Below are 19,190 nucleotides of genomic sequence, written 5' to 3' on the forward strand. Positions count from 1 at the left end.
TTTCATAGGGATAAAGATAATGATAAAGGTTGTTGTGTAGAATTTAAAAAAACAACTATGTAAATTTTTTTATAGGGATAAAGATAATGATAAAGTTGTTGTGTAGAATTTTTGAAAACAACTATTATAATTAAGGATTAAAATATGATTGAGTGTATTATAATAACTAAAGACGTGGGATTAAAATCTTGAAAGTTTTGGGAGGGAAAACAAAAGTGAAGATGTATCCTACTTTTATATATATATATATTTGCCCGATTTTTAGTTATGACAAACTATATGTCATAGTATCTAGGGTAAAAAATCAGAATGAGCTGAATATAATGATTGTTAATGATAAAAAATGATTATTAATAGTACAATTTATTTAGTATTCAAAGTGGTGTTTCAGAATTAACATAGGTATGCTATACACTTATCAATTTTTTATTATTATTAACTTCAATAAATTCTTACTAGAAATTTAAAGTTAATGTCAATAGTGTATGTACAAAAAATTTGTTGGATATATGCCCTTTTTACGGTTACATGTAAGTTGCTAAATCGACTACATTATTTTTGTTGTATTTTTTTAGTTTATGATAATAAAATAAAAAAAGAAAAATCACGATCCTAATTTTTTCTTTCAATGGATTTTATATTAATCTATTGTCGTAATTGTTATTAAATTCATTGAGTTTAATTTGTTCCTAGATTTGGTCTTTTTAATTTTTTTCCCTAAATGCGTGATCAACTTATATTTGCATTTAACAAATATTACTCAACTTTCACACTTTCGAATGAGAATAAGTGGATCAAACTCTCTTTCTTTTCACATTGGTATGCTAGGGATGGATGAAACCTGGGTATGCCAATTGATTTCTCCTTTCTCCTCCTTTTTTGCATTGGTCTTATCTATAACAATAAGTTCTTAGTTTTGCTATGATTGCAAGTTTTTGGACAATAGTTTATCGGATTTTAACTTAGCATTGGACTTAGAGTTCTTGACAAAAGGTTAGGAAATACACATCAAGAATTTGTCGTGTTTATTGAATTGGATTCATGTGTTATACCCATAAAAAAGAAAATTTTATGATATTTTATATAAAACAAACTTAAGAGTAATCGCACAGAATATTTTGTTGATTTAAACAAGTTTGACTTCATATGCAAATTTTTTATTTTTCCTTCTAAGTATTTGTTAAGATTATTATTTTCAGTATAGGAAATACACTTTCATCGGAAACTTGAATATGTTATTCGAAAAATATTTTATTTGAACTTGATTTACCCAAGTTATATATCTTCCTTCCTCCCACTTGTCCGTACAAGTTTATACATTTGTTTTCATTTGCAAATATTAATATACATTAACAACTTTATTTGGGTATGTTTTTGTTTGTTTTCTTAACATTTTATGTTAGGTGTTCAAGAAAACTATATACTCATAACCCAATCTGTATTTAGCAATATTTTTCTAAATCAATATTATATAATAGACATAATTATGTATATACTTTTCTAAAACTCAATTTGTGTTGGTTCTTCCATGAACAATAAATATAGTGAAATTATAAATATTTTTTATTATTTGTGCATCGCATGAATTTTAAAACTAGTTTTTGAAAATAATGGAATAACAAGAAGAAGCTTGTCACAAAAAGATTAAAGAAATCACTTCATTCATGCCAATTGGGTTCAGAATTCAAATTAATGAAAAAGAAAAATCACGTAAGGCAGGTAAATTCTCTCAAAACAAAGAGCACTTGATGTTACAAAAGTTAAACAGTTACTGACAAACAACCAGGAAAAAAGGTTCAATTTTCCCTTACTTTTCCACATTTTCATTGCAAATTGACCTTATTGGAATTACAAATAAAAAATAATGAAAACCTGGTGATAACGTCCAAAACTGTCTTTGGTTTCGAGAGCATCATCGATGGTAGGGTCGAAGTCAGGATATGTTATGCTATGCTAAAGCTCGCCTTGGTCACTTTGAATGATGATATGCACATGAGAGCACGTAAGCTATGACCCTTGGGCCCTCTCTGACGCTCAAGTCAATAAACAATCAAAAAATGAGAGTGCTCTCGGTCGGAGCTCTCTTCTCTTAATTTGCTATGAAGTGTGCTAAAACTTAAGAATCAACTCAGTGTTTCGAACTCAGAGTGTCTCTTGAGGTGGGGGTCCTATTTTAAAGTAGCTAGAAGAGAACAATTATGAAAGATCATGGGTCTCCCTGCATTAACTGTTGAGATCGTGGGTGAGAACGTAGGATAGTGGACCCAACATTTACTCACTCATAAATAATCTCTTCATACAGATCAATAAATATGAAAAAGGTTCAAAACAAGAAACAATAGGACATCCGAAGATGGCATAAAAGCAGTACAAAAGACTAGCAAAAAGCTAAAAAGATCAAACACGGCAACTAGAAGCTGAGGGAAAAACAACTCAACTATGTGCTGCAATTTGGACTTCTTTAACGTTGTAATTGGTGTTGCAGATAGCTTAAATGGTTGCCTACTGGTGACAGCCTTTGATTAAATGAAACCTCTGTGAAATATTTCATGATGTCACTGTTTTTGAAACAAGGGTTTAAGGAAGGGGTAGGATTCGAACCCATGACTTAATGGGTAAATATCCCTTACATACGATGTGATTGCCGTTCAACCAACGGTTGACTTGCTCATGATGTCACTGTTAGTAAAGCCTTAATGTACATTGTTTATGGCTTCTTAACAGTAGGATATGTAATTTTAGCATATTCTACACTCCCCACCTCCTCGCCTCGTAGCAATGTCTATCAGGGCTGATAACAAAACGCACCATTATTCATTAATCTTAAATCTTTCACCAAAACCGCAATCCTCATCGGTGCTGCTGCAACTATGGCTGTAAAATTTTCTGTCTTGCCGGCAAGAGCAGGGTTTCCTGGTATAGTCACCTAGGAGTAAATTCCGGTGGTCAATGGAAAAAAGGACGAGAAAGTTGAAACTCGTGGAGCGAATGTGATAGTAATCGCCCTTGTCAGAGTTTCTAGGAGGAAACACTGAAGCTCAGAAATCGCTATTGAGAACCACGAGGATAGGGAGGCTCTCAAGATCGTGGAACGCTTAGCCTCAACCCAACCAGCTGTGTTCGAATGGAAATAATTCTTGATGGCGAGACCGCTAAGCGAGATCGGTCAAACTGGGGAAATGCGAAGTGTTTGAGGAAATTCTTGCTGCCAATTCACTATCCTTTGACTGGTTAGTCGAGATGCTTTGTTGATGGACCTTTGTGGAGAAGGAGATGCAGTGATGAGGAGGTTGCAGGGGGCTTTGGACATTGCCAATGAGGACAACAAGGAGAAAGAGGCGAGGGATGTCAGGTTGATATAATGGCACAAAAGAAGAATGTGGATGGTGCCTTGGAAAGTTATCAAGAGTTGGCTAAAGAGGATCCTACCCATTTCAGGCCCTACTTTTGTCAGGGAATGATAGACATACAGTTTGCTTGCTAGGAATGTGGAGGCAAGAGAGCAGTTTGCAAAGTATAATGAGCTTTCACTCAGAAAATTTTGAGGCGGAGGGCCATTTGAGGACACACACCATTGTCGAGGATGAAGGTGTTTGGGATGAATGAAAAGAATTGAGTTAATCGGAGACGGGGAGACGGAGTGTTCTTCATACAGTTGATGACGGCACGAGACTTCAGGTATTTGCATATTAGATTTTCATCTATGCTTGTGCCATTTTTGTTCCATAAATGCAGTGATTACTGATTACTTGCTCATTTTCTTGGGAAAATTTTTCAACGACTCAAACATTGGCATACTTTGCTACTGCTAACAAAGAAATCTTCAAGATATGTTTTCCATTCAGCCACTTGCTATGTTAACCCAATAGTCCATTCAGCAGAAATCTACGATTTCACTAAATCACAGAACAGTAAATGCTGAACAAATTGTGTTTATAGCTCGTGACAAGTATCATTCATGGCAAAGATCATATTAGGCCTATATACCTCAAAATATTCAAAACCAGTCGTATGTAAGAATCCTGATACCGGGAGCATCTCGTTTGATCACAAAATATATATTGCAACTCACAGCAGACAATTTTCTTGACATCTGTTCACCTGTATGATGCATTACAACAATCTACACAACATGATATACTTTTAGAACCTCGAGGTTTGTACTGATCCATGACCGATACAAAGAGGAGAGAGGCAACTAGGATAATATGTATTATGTACGAGTCCATTTTCTTAGGATTGTGAGCTACTTGTTTTTCCTGCCTCATTTCCCCTTATTCTTTTTCTTTTTGTTCGCCGCCTTCTTATCGGTTTTCTGCTTATCACCTGGGTTTTCATTCTCATCCACAACAGCCTCTTGAGTAGTCCCTGTACTCTTTCCAGAAACGCTAGGTTCTTCAGCCTTGCTGTTACCTTCCTCGTCACCCTGGCCATCAGAAGCATCATGGGTTTCCAAAGCCCCATCAAATGTTTTTCCATCTTGCTGCCATAGACTATCACCCGGGTTTCTAGTGTCACCAGACTCCAAAGCCTTAATTATACTATCATCAGAATTGCTAGGTACCTCAGCTTTGATGTTACCTTTCTCGTCACAATTCAGTGCCCATTGCAGCTTCAGAAATGGCTCAACCTTTTGCTTCATAGACAGCAACCTTTTGTAGGTTTCCCTAATCGCCGAAATGTTGTCCCCAATTTCCATCTCACTGAAAGAATATTGGATATGTCAAGAATAAACCCAGCTTCGGTTTTATCATGAATTGGAAACCCAAGCAAGAAACAACTTATGTTTTATCCATGCAAATTAATGATGTTACAAGATCTCAAAATTGAAATTAGGAAATAAACTGCAAGAGCATGCAAGGTAAAAATGAACATTTAACTAACCTTAAATATGCAGCAAGAAGTAGCTTTAGTTCATCAAGACAGCAGTCAATTCCAGCCAATAACTGCTTATCTTTGTTATAAACAGTGCTCTGCAAGCATACGCTCCTCATAGCAGTGAAAAGGTGATGTGAATCAACACGGAAATCCCAGCAGAATTGACTCTTTGTGAATGAAATAAAAAAACAAGAACAATGGTGAGAATCACTCTCAAATTTTGATAGAATCACTCCAAGGAATCACTCCTTTACAAACGTTAAACTCAAAATAACCAATCTACCTTTCTTACAAAGAAATCTAGTTTAAATAGAACTCTCCAATTTCATGACTGTAACTAGCAGGACGATTATTTAGGTAATATTACTCCACTACTCAAACCACGATTTACTCTTTTCACATTCCCACGTGATCATCTTAACTACCTCCATCATGCAACGCCTCCAACTTCCACGATTTGCCTTGATGTGCACTACCTTGATTCATGCAGTTGACTTCCCCCATAATCTCAGGAGCAATTACCTTGGATTGAGAATGGTCATTGGGGGCCCAAGTCGAAATATCATAGGTTGTAATTTCAAGCCCAACAACAATTAATCCATGCTTAGTGTGCTCTGCACCAATTCCCCTGCACAATAGAAGATTCGACCCCGTTGAATGGGTGCGGCAGTATTGTTCAAGAAGACTGGGGCTTAGTTGAGCAACGACATCAGCATTCTCCCAAGAATCCTCTGAAGTGGGTTTGCCAGTCCAACGGACAAGGAATTTGTGGTATCCTCCCCTGCGTGTAGATACAAATTGATGATCTAAGATATCCATGATACGTTCATCAACAATGGAAGTTGGGGGAACATAAGGTTGGGTTTCTGCATGTGTATGAGCAGCGGCTGCAGGGTCTTCATTGTACTTAACAAGATCAGCAATGTTGAAAACAGGATGTAGCCGCATATCAGGTGGTAATAGAAGGCGGTAGGCATTGGCACCAATTTTTTTTACGACACGAAATGGCCCAATCCGCCTATCATGGAGCTTGTGGTATGACCCTGGAGGGAAACGCTCTGGCCTAAGTCGGACCAATACCATATCTCCGATAGAAAAAGTTTCTTCCCGTCTGTGCTTGTTTGCGTGGGCACTGTATAAATCATTTTGGGTGGCGATCCGCTTGCGGACTTCGTGATGCAGCTCCTGAATATAATCAGCCAGCTCCGTCGCTGCAATACTGCAATGGGGTGGACGAGACAGAGGCATCAAATCAATGGGGGCGAGAGGCTTCCTGCCAAAAACAATCTCAAAAGGACTGCGGCCTGTTGTGCGATTGACAGAGGAATTGAAAGCAAACTCTACATGCGGTAGCAATTGATCCCAGGTTGTAGAATGCTCCTTCACTAAGCAACGCAAAAGGTTACCCAAGCTCCTGTTTGTCACCTCCGTTAGACCATCGGTTTGTGGGTGGAACGCCGTAGAGTACTGCAACTTGGCCCCCAAAGTGCTCCATAATGACCTCCAAAAATGACTAATGAATTTAGGATCACGATCCGAAGTTAGTGAACGAGGAACACCATGGATGCGAACAATTTCCCGAAGAAACAGTGATGCTATATGCGAAGCGTCATTGGTTTTATGGCATGGAATGAAGTGTGCCATGCGAGAGAATCGATCTACGACCACCAGGATTGCATCATTGCGCCGGAGAGTCTTTGGTAAACCAACTACAAAATCCAAGGTGAGCTCTTCCCAGGGTTGTTGAGGAATCGACAGAGGTGTATATAAGCCAGTGTTTCTCTTAGTCCCTTTGCTGATTTGACAGACTTGGCAATGATCAACTAACTTATTGACATCCCGTCGCATCCTTGGCCAATAGAAACGATCTTGCACAAGTTGGAACGTCTTCTCTCTACCAAAATGACCTCCGAGGCCGCCAGCATGAATTTCCTGGGTCACAAAATCCCTAAGAGAAGACTGAGGCAGACAGAGTTGATTAGCATGGAAAATAAGCATGGCATTCTTGACTGACAAATCATGGAGTGCACCAAGATGTTCCAAAACCTTAATCCCAGTAGAAAGTAGCTCCGAACACCAATAATTCCGAGCAGTCGAGACCAAATGACGAACATCAATAAAAGTCAACTTCCCACTCCTCTGAAGATTCGTATCATCCAATTCTCTCACCCAAGAGGCATCAGGGTTCAGTAAAAGATACTTGGTATGGAGATTTTCAATTTGTTTTCTGACACCCAGGTAACTCAAACAGAATTCTCCATAGTTTCTATATTTAGTCTCTTGCATTTCCATACATCCAAGAAAGTTGAAAATGCAGGTAATTCTATCCTTCCAGAGATTCCAAAAGTAAACCAGTGTCTCCACTGAAATGGGATTTTCAGAAATTCCGTCTTCTGAATGCTTGGCAAGATCCAACACCAATTCATTGTCCCACGAATATTTTGAGGAATTTGAATGGAGATGAGCATCCAGAATCTTACGAGCACAAAGTATTTCACCAGTGACATCATTTTGGCTCCGAGAAGCAATCAAATGCCGATTTAACAAATGTAAATCACTTTCACATGCAAATATGTCAGCCTCTGTACAAACAAACTCATAAATATGGCTTGGCTCATTGTTGGCAATTGATTTGGCTTTTGCTAACAAGTCCCCCTTCTGAGAAACATCCTTCAGGGGCCAGCCTTTGCTGTCAGACGACCAAAGTGAGCTTGCAAGGACGTAGTTAAGAATAAGCGTTGATGCTTCCTTAAAACTCCCAGCCTTTCCTAGAAGATCTACCTCAAGAAGAATATTACCTGTAAGTTTTGCAATATTTGCAGCCTCCAAAAAGTTTCCGGATTCTTCTTCCAAAGACAAAAGCTCGTCGAGGCAACCTAATGACCTCAAGAAGTCACGTATCAAATCCATGGAAAGAAAAGCTTTGACAAATTTCATCATGGATTTGTTATCTTTGAGCTTATGATAGAGACGAGCGGAATGCTCTAAAAACTCTTGTTCTATATTTTCAATTTTTTTAGTCCTTAGACTATAAACCGCAGCTGCATTTTGTTTCCAGTAATGGATGTATTGCAAACCCCTGTCAAACAGTTTTCCTTTGGTACAGGCAGATAGACATTCTGCAAGAAAATTGCCTCTAGCATACACATCAGCTGCAAGCTCATAGCAGCCAGCTAGAGAAAAACATTCTGCAGCTCTTTCCAGCTCAGATTCCCCACATTTTTCCAGATAAATTTTCCCTGGAGCAATAAAAGAAAGGAAATTCAAACATAAAAACTTACAAGCACTAAAATATTTCTTGCAATCTCAAATCTTTTAAAAAAAAAAGAGATATGTGTGTGTGCGTGTATGTATCAAATTCTTGTTACTAAAAGTGCATAACTACATGTATCAAATCCCTCCTCAAAAGAGAGAAGAAAAAACCCAAAAAAAAAAAAACAACAGGTGTTCAAATTTGTAAAGTTGTAATTTATACTAGTAATTTAAGCTATAAGGCACGGAATTTTGGTGCCCGACATCAGATGAAAGTTCAAATTTATATCGTTAGAGCAAAAACCAAAAAAAGTTAATGGTTAATGGCATATATTCCTTTAAACAAATCATCAGATAGATGTTAACTTGTCATTATTTCATTAAATAGTTGGAAAAACTACAACCCTATTCTTTGCATAATATAACTAGAAAACAAGAGCAGCTTAAAAAAGTTCCAACATTGAAAGAAAATAATGCATACCGGCTCTTTCATACTCCCCCAACTCAGAAAAACATTTGGCAGCAGAATCTGCCCGACCTATGTCTTCAAGTATTTCAGCAGCTTCCCTGAGCATCTTATTTGCCTCAAGAGGATTTGAACCACGTAAACGGTCAGCATTGGCTTTAAGGCTGGCAGCTTTAGACCTCCTTTCCCAAATGGTGTCTCCAGCTTTTTCAAAGCACATTGTCGCCATCCCATAGTTATGCTCAAAAAATAACTGCAAAGAACAAAACACTTACCAAGTAAATGACATGCAACATTTCAAAACTCTACTGGAACACCAAAAAGGAAAGCCAACAACAACTACATGAGCTACAGGAGCAACATCATTAACATTGCTGTAGTATCAAAGGTAAAGCAGATGATTGACATCAATATTCTGTTATTTTTTTCAAATATCTTCAGCATCCCACTATAACAAGCTTGTAGCATAGAATCATTGGCTTCTGTGTTTTCAGTTAACGAAAAAAAAAGAATGACCTGCCAGAATAGGGTTTTACAACTAGCATAATATTTATGAAGATCACAAATAAAAAATTTTCGACCTTGATTCCCGTTGACTTCCACTCCTCTGGGCTGCTTCCAGCTTGCATTGCCTGTGCAAGTGAATCATCTACCTGTCTAACTTGAATGAGACACTTTTTCTTCCAATAGTCAAACATAGGTTCGGAGTGCTCCTCTACATTCTCACAAATCCATAACCGCTGTCTTGTACGAGTGATGGCTACGTATAACTGCTTCAGTTCTGAGCACAAGACATTGTGTTTAGCCTCAGTGAAGCTAGGGAAGGAATGAGATGAAGTTGAGTCAAGAAAATTTTGCTCTCTCATGTAACCATATAATAATCTCCATTGATTTTTCAGAGGTGAGAATCCAAAAAAGTTGTACAACAATACATCCTACAAATTTTGGCAAACTTGAATGTCAGGAAATGACAAATTTTGGCAATATAATGTACGTGTGCATTTCTTTTTCCCATAGAAATATGCAGTGGAAGCCCCACCCAAAAATTACGAGACCACAAGTTAGACTACTGCTTGGATATGCACATTCATTCCTGTGCACCATAAACACTCAGAATTTGGATAAGAGCTCAAGAAAAGTTGTCTATGTGAAACTCCCTAACTGGTTGAGAGATTACCATGCCAAGCATTAATATTATGTATACCAGAAGAGTTCAACAAGAAGGATCCTATCATTCAATCAATACATTAAAGAAAAAGTTTTGAATGTTAAATACGTTGATATGAATAAAAACTGTGTAGCTAGACTTTCTTCTTACCTGAAACTCAAGGCCCTTGCACTCCAATATAGTCAGAACTAGAGCTTTCTTGCCAACGAGGCGATATATTTCCTTCCTAGAAACATCATCCCTTACCAGTATTACCTGCTCTGCTCCAAAGCCAGCCATATGTCCAATGTTTCCACTACTTCCAAAAATACTAATGATAGCATTTTTATTGTTCTCAGATTCAAGCAAAACTGGAAGTTCCCCGTATATAAGACTAGTCTCAGGGTTCAAAACATCAACAGAATTAGGGAAGAAATGATAAAGAAGTTCCATGATGCTTTGAGATAACTTTAAAACACCAGCATGAGTACGGAAGTTATGGCTCAGATTGAAAATGTCTGCGAGTTGCCCCTTTTCTTTTCTTCCATCCTTTATGCTGCTTCTTGATTCCAGCAAAAATTTATTGTAGAATAAGGATCGTATGTCTTGGAACCTGAAGTCAATGCCCCTTGCAATTGTCTGCGCAGTATCACCCGAAAATATAAAACCCTCTTCAACATTTCTACAAATATATTTGAACAGAGCAATTTGACTCATGGTAAGATCCTGCACCTCATCAATGTACACAAAATGAACTTCATCACCCTTGTACCTTTCTTCCTGAAGTCTAAGATGAAGATCAATTACCAGATCAGCCAAGTCAAATTCACCATTTTTTGTCTTCATTTTTTCATAACGTAGGAAGATATCATATATTTTCTCACTCTTCTGTGAGCTTAACCTGGACACGCGGCGAGCCGAAAACTGAATATAATCCTCTCGACTGAGTTTACCATCACTTGCCTCCATGGCTCGTGGGCCACCTTTTATGTGAGATATGATTTCCGTGAAAACTCTAGAAGAATCAAGTTGCTTTGTTAGCTGTGTATTGAAATGGGGCCAGTATGATGAGCTGAACTTTTCATAAGTAACTTCGTTATTCCTTATGAAGGTCTCTAAGATAACTGATTTTAAACTTCGAATTTCACTACCATAAAGTTTCCTTGCTTCATGAAATCTCTCAAAGAATGATTCACCCAGTGTCCCATCAAGCATCATCAAGAACTTATGAAATGTTATAACAAGGGGGTAAGCCTTGGATGGAACGTCAACAAAGGAATCTGGGATATCCTTGAATTGTACTGTATCATCAATATCATCCACGTCAATAGAACTGCTTTCTGTTGAAGAATTTCCATCGTACAGAGACCTGCACACATAGCAAATCTTTAACATTTTTTAATTTTTTCTAAGACAGATGCAAGTGACCAATCATACTTATCATACCATCCAATAAATGCAAGTCATAACATAGATGTAGGAGGGCAGCTAACGCACTTCTGACAAGGAATAATTGCTTATGACAAGGATGTTTAGAAAGCTAAAACAAAATTATGAGAACAGTTTATAATACAACATATGAAAATTTTTCCAAGAAGCTTCTAAAATAAGTGATTTTCTGGAACAAATTTGTTGATACCGAGTTTGTCAGGAGTTCAAAATGTTGATTCCATCCAAGAACACATTTGAACAACATGGCAAAAATTAAGTTGGCTGGAAACTCATTTTCTCCCACATGTAATTTTTCATTTCTGATGGTTACATTCAAAACCATAAAGATTATATAATTAGAGGACATTCTAGCACCAAATGCAAACTTTATTATGCATTTATCCCATTAAAATAAATTTGGAACTCTTTCCCTTTCCTATTCTGTCAAACCAGATAGTCCCATTCCCCACAGGACTTAAGATGCCAGAGGCAAGTGCCTCCACTTTTATCTCACCATTTGCATTGATATTCATACATAGAAAACGATCCGTTGTTTAATTTCAAGCATATCAGCTACCTAGGTAAAGCCTAGCGGTGAAGTAAACACTTGGCCTACTGGTAAGGTTACTTCACCAATCACCACAACCTTGAGATGACAAGTTCATTCTGGAGGCACTTGGCCTACTGGTAAGGTTACTTCACCAATCACCACAACCTTGAGATGACAAGTTCATTCTGCAAATTGCCTCTTCCACAATGCAATAACAATTGTTACTTCAATCAAACGAGAAGCATGAACACTAGAAAAAAACATTCAAAACATAAACAACTCTTAAAAATAACAAAAGAAAAAATAGAACAAAACAACCATATCATTTGACAAAGTTGAGAAATACACCTTTTCAAATGAGAAATATGTTGCTTCACTGCATGACATAGTTTAGGACTGACAGTCACAAAAAGTTGCCGCAAGGTCTCCCTTTTAGTCTCTACAACATCTTCGGCAACCTCATTTTTCTGTTTACCATGCAGAAGTGAATCGCTTTGGACACCATATAATTTTTCCATCAACTTGAGGTGCAGCCTTTCTCTTTCAATTAACTTCATGGTCAAAACAGTTGTTTTACCTGTACCTGAACGACCGAGTACAAAGGTGCTTCTAGGAAAAAGAATTATCTGCAATTCTTCGTCAGTCACTTCAAATGGGAGGTCTAATTCTTTACCATCGCAGTCGGAGAGTAAATAGTTAACTACGCTGGATGACAAGGAATAGAACTTCATCAGCAATAGACTCTCACTGACCTTTGAATTCTCAACGTAACTTCCAGCTTCAGAAGCAGCTCCAGTTAAATCATCCTCAGTATCATTGTCAGTAAGTTTCTTGAACCGAACAATATTAGACGATGTTAACCACGTCTTCGGAATTTCCAAATCCCTGAGCAGGAAAAAAAAACCGACAGCAGTTTTTGTGATTACTTGTGACAAATCACAAAAGCAAATAATAAGTAATGGTTACCCAATTCCAATAACAAAACATACCCCTCAAGACTTTTCTCTTTGCAGCGATTGATAAAATCATCAGTATATTTGGCAAAGATACCATGAAGCCGTTTTTCAAGTTTTGGAATGTCCTCAAGAGGCAATACGTCCCAGACCTTTAGCACTTGGAGAAACCTCGATTCCTTTATTATGTCAATTGAGCAAACAACGTAGAGGCCTTCAACCTTGAACTGCTTCAAAGTCTGTGAAGAGCTGCCACATAGAGAGTCTACCTTTCTTTTCTTGGGTCGCCACCCACTAGCAAGTTTCAATAGAAGGTTCAAAACTAACTTCTTTTTCCGGATTGAAGCCAGTCTTTTAAATGATTTGAAGAAGTTATCACTGAATAGAACCTGATAAAACAAGGGCAGAACATGAAAAAATGTAAAACCCAGTTAGCCCAATCCATGAACACTAGTTAAAATTAAAAATCCCTCAAGTATAAATAAATAATTGGGAGTAAATGTAGAAAACTGTTACCTATACACCTTCCACCTCGCATTTTTGAAAAGTATGCTGTCCCCATTAAGCAAGTCATCTAACTGATCGAACTCTTTCTTAACCTCTAATATGGTTTTTGCCAAACCCTTGTCGTCATCGGCATTGAAGAAACATTGACGGTTCATAGCATCACGAACTAAAACCTCCCAAACAGATTCGCTGCTACAAAGAGTTCTTTCATTCCCCAATATCCAGAGACAATGTCTGGAAGGCATAAAAGAAGTTTTAGTTAATTGTTATTCACTATTTTGAAAGCCAGTCTCCTCATATAAATTCCATATGTATACATATGCATATGTCAAGGCAAACGTAGACGACATAAAATGATACCTGGCCCTTGTAAGAGCAACATTAGTTCTATGTTGATTGGATATGAACTCAAACGACCCACCACTATTAGATCTTACTGTGGACAGTATTATAATATCTTCCTCCCCACCCTGAAAACCATCAATTGACTTCACCTTTACTGCAAAGCCATCACTGTTCTCATACTTACGTGCAAGCTTCTCCTGAATTGCAGCTACTTGAGCAGCATAAGGTGAAATAACACCAACACTGAGATTCTGTTTTGATCCAATCCATGCTGCATACAAGAAAGATTATCAATAATATTAACATGATTAACAAAGAGAAGTACTAATGTTCCACAAAACAATATTTTTTTTGCAGATATGATTTAAGTGCTGCTTATATAAAAAGCATTAAGTAATTATATCATGCAAATAGGAAAGATTTGAAAGAAGGAAAGAGAAGATGAAAATAACAAAAATATGACTCAAGCATATATCAGAGAAAAACAATTACAATAAATTAAATAGCTTTAGTTTTCATTCTCTTCTGGTCCTTTCCTTTCTTCCATGACAGAAAACAGTGTATTATGAAACGAAATCATAGACCCTAATTGAAACTAAAACTTAAGAAAGCATGTTACCATACTTACCAGTAGGTAAAAGAACGTTAAAAGTCGAGCAATCCATAGTAGGGATAAAAGAGAGAAAAAATAGCAAAATCCAACAATAAACCAAAAAGGGCAGTTTGTTTAAGAGCCTCTTAAATGTCAAAAACTAATAATCATATACTCAAAATTTGGTAGTAAAGTTGTAAGGGCAAGAGTACAACCATAAGTTAGAAGATAATTCTTTCTTATTCTATGTAGGTCACTTTTCAATTTTCTAGCTGTTGTATTTTGTCTTCTTTCAGGTCATTTACCATGTAGTTTGTTAGGTCTCTTGGCATAATCCTTGGGATATATATCTCTCTCAATATGTCCGTGTCCTTGTATGTGTTCTTCATTTGGCTAATTTAATGGATATCTGTTCAAAAAATTTTGTTTTCTTTTTTGGATGTGAAAAGGACTTTACTGAAGGGCGCACCAAGGAATGCATAACAAAGTGGTAAAAAAAAAAACAGAGTTAATGAGTAGCAAGGCAAGAAACAGAAAGATAATGAAGGCATATATTAATACAATATTGTGTGTTCAGATCTACAAACATTATGATACCTTCCCCCGTTCAGACAATGTATCACTTCCACATTGTAAAACTAAAAGCTACCGCGGCTGAGGATAGGAAGGACTAGGGTTAAAAATTGAATCCTTCTGAGACATTACAACACATAAACTAATTACCATTTACGTGACATCAAAAAACAAGGGCCAACATACATACCACTGTGCAAGTTCTGCAGTAGTTTCAACACAAGAGCTACCTCAATCATGTTCTTGCGACTATGTCCCATATCATCAAATTCTTCTCTTCCAAAGGGTACGTTGATGAATGAATAGGGACCAAACATTTTCCCAGGCAGATACTGCTTTTGATAGTTTTTCATTCTGACATTTGGGGCGTCTAAGATCTGATTGTGATAAAAATTTGCATTTGGGAAGAAACTTATCAATGGATGCATTATGTACTGCATATTGAGCAGGTGTTTTGAGTGTCCCAATGTACTCAACCTCTCAAATAAGCTTCTCCTAAAACCAGCTTCATCAGAAGCCTAAAATAAACAAACCAGTGAACCACAGATGTAGATAAGAAAATCAAAAAATAAAAATATTCAAGCATACACACAACAGGACTGGAATGTAACAGTAAAACAAGAATTAAAACGGCCACATAGCATCAATTTACCTTGCTCTCAACCATTGCAGGCAATTGGCACACATCACCAATAAGAACAGCATGCCTTATACCAGGCACTTGTAATGGTATGATTGACTCACACTCCTTCAACTGTGCGGCCTCATCGACAACTAAAATGCTTAGTGGTTTCATTGGAATCGAATGCAGCTTATATGAACTAGAAGCAGTGCAAAAAATTAGAGAGGCTATCTGAAAACAGAAGTCTTTTATCGCTCCATGGTTCATAACACTTGGAAGTTTTAGTTCAGAGAGGGAATTCCAGAGAACTCTCAAAACTGATAGGCATTCACTTCTTCTCTCGTGCAACATGTATCTTATACCCTCAAGTGACCCAGGAAAATCTTCACCTACTGTATCAGAAAAAAGCTCCTCTAATTCATCAGAAGACACATTCACTTCTTCCAACAAGGTTTCAAAAGAGTTGAGGGAACTAATAAGGTATACCATTGTCTCAAAATTGTGTTCCAGAATGTATCTTTTTGGTATGTGAGTACAAAAGTTGGAAACACATTTTCTTAGTGGTGACACAGTAGCACGAAATCTTTCCCTGACAAACTTAAGAAATGATTTGTGCAAATTCGTATTCGTTGTGTTCAGGCATTCAATCCCCTTGGTTCCATTCTCATCATTTTTTTCTCTCATTTTAATCACTTCATTTTCCACAAAAATGTGGTATTGAGAAACACAGTTCTCGAGAAAATCTATCATAGAGGAAAAACAATGACTCCAACCAGTCAAGGGCCCGAAGCACTCTGCAAGCTGTTGGACACGATAGTCCAAATATATCTCTTTAAGTTCTGCACTGACTTTTAGCCGTTCCTTGTTCCCAAACAAGAGAATGTCTCCCAATGAACAAAAAGAAGCATTTCTTTCACATTCTGCTTGAAATGAGTCTTTTAGCATCCTTAGCACCTTGGACGCCACTTGTGTAATTGCAACATTCGTTGGTGCACAGGTAAGGATCCTGCACTCCATTCTAAAGAGTGTAAAGAGCATCACACTAACAGTTTTGGTCTTCCCTGTCCCTGGTGGACCCCATATAAGCTTGACTACAGACTTGTGATTACAATGCATCAGACGAAGACAAGCCAAAACTGCCTGTGTTTGGGATTCATTCAAAGTAGATGATCTGATCACAGCACAATTTTCACCCCAGAGATATTCACTCTCTACAGAGCAGAGGTCACAAGCTTTCTCTATCTGTTGATTTAACACAAATATTTTAAAAAGGAAAAAAAAGAAGAAATGAAAACACTAGTGGAAACTTAAATTCATTGATGTCTCGTTTAAGAATAAACTTAAGGAAATTGATGGCGCACGATAAATTGAAACATGGAAAGCATATTGATCACCTTAAATAGAAATAGACGCAGAACGAGACAAAATGAGAGACGATAAGAAACTAACACTGCACAATGGGGATCCAACTTCTTACAGATATAAAGTGTGCAATCCTCTTGCTTTAAAAATATCTCAAAACACTGCTTTAAAATAACAATTTTAAAGAATGTCTCAAAAGTTATGTATTTGCAAGTCTAAAATGATAAATGAAATATGTTACTTTCTTCTAATCTTCCAAAGGAAAATTTTAATGTTCTCCACAAAGAGAATTGGGGGAGAAAAAAAACTAAACTCGGAGGTATCATGATTGTGCATTTGGATCATGTCTTCCATGCATAAGAAATGGGACAGAGAAACATATGTAATCCTAGTTCATGAAAAAAAATTGGAATTAAGACTTCTCCCGATACTTTACCACAGAATCAGCACATAAAATTTCCTTGATGACCTTCATATTTCCATCCTTGTGTAGTGATCTCCATATTCTTTTGCTGGGAGTTATATTTATCAGGAAAACCACAAAAAGTGATTTCCGCAAGCCATCACCAACTTCAGGATCCACTGAAGCCTTGACTTTGAAAGAGGTAGAGCTACTGTCGTCATCCTCATTCTCATCATCTACAATTGAAGTGACTGTTGCAAACGTCCATGTCCTTCCCATCCTTTGCAAATCAGAGACAGTTTCAGGCTTGCTATCCGCTAAAACTAAAATATCTCCAGGCAATGTTTTGTAGGGTTCCTTGTTGCGATAACTATATCTGTTTCTCCAGCTCTCGATCGTAATATCGTAAAGCTTTTCTCCATATGGCTTCGATTCATAAAAAGCAATCACTTCACCATATGGTGCCCTCGAAATAACTTCTATACTTGAGCACAACTGTGCCCGTGTTTCTTCTAGTAAGGGGAAGATATAAGATTTGAAGTACTGATCAACTGATTCAAATGTGTCTGGAATCTTTTCCACCTAACAAGAATGTAATAATGGCCCAATCACATACTGTCCATCAAAGAAATTCCTCAAACACTAGTATGAAATTCAAGAAAAGAACAGAACTGAAACTACATTGTGTATACATCATTCAGTACAAAATTCATAGCATACAACAAGAGTCAGCAGATAAATAAGTGGATGTACAAGAGGCAAAAACATAATCAATGTAGCTGCACCAGTAAGGACGGATGAGTCATAAAAGAACATACACATCTCAATATGCAGCCTTCATGCATGCAACGTATCTAGAGAACTTTCAGTGAGGTAACATAGAATTACGTTTATTCACATCAAATCGTGATGACTAGTAAGAAGTATCTAAGCTATATGATTGACGAGGAAAAAGACTCAAAGTTTAGTACAAGTTGAGTACAACTTACAAGACTTTAATTAAATTACTTAAGTTTTAACCGTCACAATTTTACCAACTAAAAAAGAAGAAAAAGTGCCTTTCAATCTATTATAAAGAGTTATTCTGCAGAACTATGCCTCAGTGCCACCTCCATCGAAACATCAATTTTGCTTTCTTCAATGCCAATGTTTCCTTCAAAAAATCATCAGATATATATAGGAAGCAATAGCAGGCATTTAAAAAGAAGGCTGGCTTCAGAAGTTCTATGAAATCGCCTAGCATCACAGAGTTGACCTCAGGAATCAGGACTACAAATTAAGGGCAAAAACATAATTAATCAAGTGCTTTGTTCACAGTTCTACTCCATAGAAATTACAGAGGTTGCCAGTTACAATATTTTTAAGAACACAATAAAAAATTTTAAAAATTAGAAAAAGAAATTAAAGGGGAATTTTGGTGGTTGCAATGGTAAGGTTACACTAAGACTGCTTTCATTAGCCCTTATTAATCATACATATAATGGAACAAGATATTATCGAATATACCTGTAATTGGGAAATGATGTAATCAGAGTATTGTAAAGAACATGGCATGAACAATGTTGATAATAGAGTTGGAAGAAAACCTGGTCTCTGTAAAGATTTTCATTGAAAATTTGCTCCAGAGACCAAGAAAACACAACATCAGTGAAGGCACAGTCATTACGGATTGCTCTGTTCTCACAGTCGTTAAGGATTGTTCTGTTCTCTCTTGCCCCTTTCCCTCCCATAATTTCCAGTACTCCACAAAAGCTGCAATCTTTTCAAGTTTCACTCTTTCTCTGCACCAAAATATCTAAAACCCATGTTTCAGTTTTAACCCCAAAAACCCACAAACACAAGTAGAGAAATGGAGTTAAAAGAGAGAAAGCAGTCACCTTTCTTGGCTACAAAGAAAGGAAACGTAAGAAAAGCAACAAAGTAAGGAATCCTATTACATGGATGATTAAAAGAAAGAGAGAACCATCTTCACATTTATTCATAAAAGCTTTTATCGGAAGAGCAAATGAACTAAGTTCCGTTTTTCTTCTTTTGTCTTTTTGCGAGAAAAATGAACTACTTCCTTCGTACGGCGAAAACAGTTCCCCTGAAAAGCAATCACCTTTCTTG

At 37.0% G+C, this 19,190-nt stretch overlaps 2 protein-coding genes and 1 pseudogene across 2 annotated transcripts; 1 reads left to right on the forward strand and 2 right to left on the reverse strand.

The window, feature by feature from the left end:
* The first annotated feature begins 2,825 nt into the window (after nucleotides 1-2,825).
* Nucleotides 2,826-3,733, forward strand: LOC119998548 (annotated as a pseudogene).
* Nucleotides 3,734-3,944: 211 nt separating this feature from the next.
* On the reverse strand, nucleotides 3,945-5,120 carry LOC119998369. Its single transcript, XM_038845689.1, has 2 exons — nucleotides 4,885-5,120; nucleotides 3,945-4,703 (listed from the first exon to the last, which is right to left on the reverse strand). Exons 1-2 carry the CDS (start codon nucleotides 4,992-4,994, stop codon nucleotides 4,265-4,267), a joined length of 549 nt encoding a protein of 182 aa, XP_038701617.1. The 5' UTR covers nucleotides 4,995-5,120; the 3' UTR covers nucleotides 3,945-4,264.
* On the reverse strand, nucleotides 5,080-18,868 carry LOC119998368. Its single transcript, XM_038845687.1, has 12 exons — nucleotides 18,668-18,868; nucleotides 17,115-17,663; nucleotides 15,347-16,558; nucleotides 14,885-15,212; nucleotides 13,545-13,800; nucleotides 13,202-13,418; nucleotides 12,714-13,066; nucleotides 12,073-12,609; nucleotides 9,915-11,112; nucleotides 9,178-9,531; nucleotides 8,612-8,849; nucleotides 5,080-8,117 (listed from the first exon to the last, which is right to left on the reverse strand). Exons 1-12 carry the CDS (start codon nucleotides 18,809-18,811, stop codon nucleotides 5,296-5,298), a joined length of 8,208 nt encoding a protein of 2,735 aa, XP_038701615.1. The 5' UTR covers nucleotides 18,812-18,868; the 3' UTR covers nucleotides 5,080-5,295.
* Nucleotides 18,869-19,190: the final 322 nt, after the last annotated feature.

The sequence above is a fragment of the Tripterygium wilfordii genome, chromosome 5 (genome assembly GCF_013401445.1).
Source record: "Tripterygium wilfordii isolate XIE 37 chromosome 5, ASM1340144v1, whole genome shotgun sequence".
NCBI lineage: Eukaryota > Viridiplantae > Streptophyta > Magnoliopsida > Celastrales > Celastraceae > Tripterygium > Tripterygium wilfordii.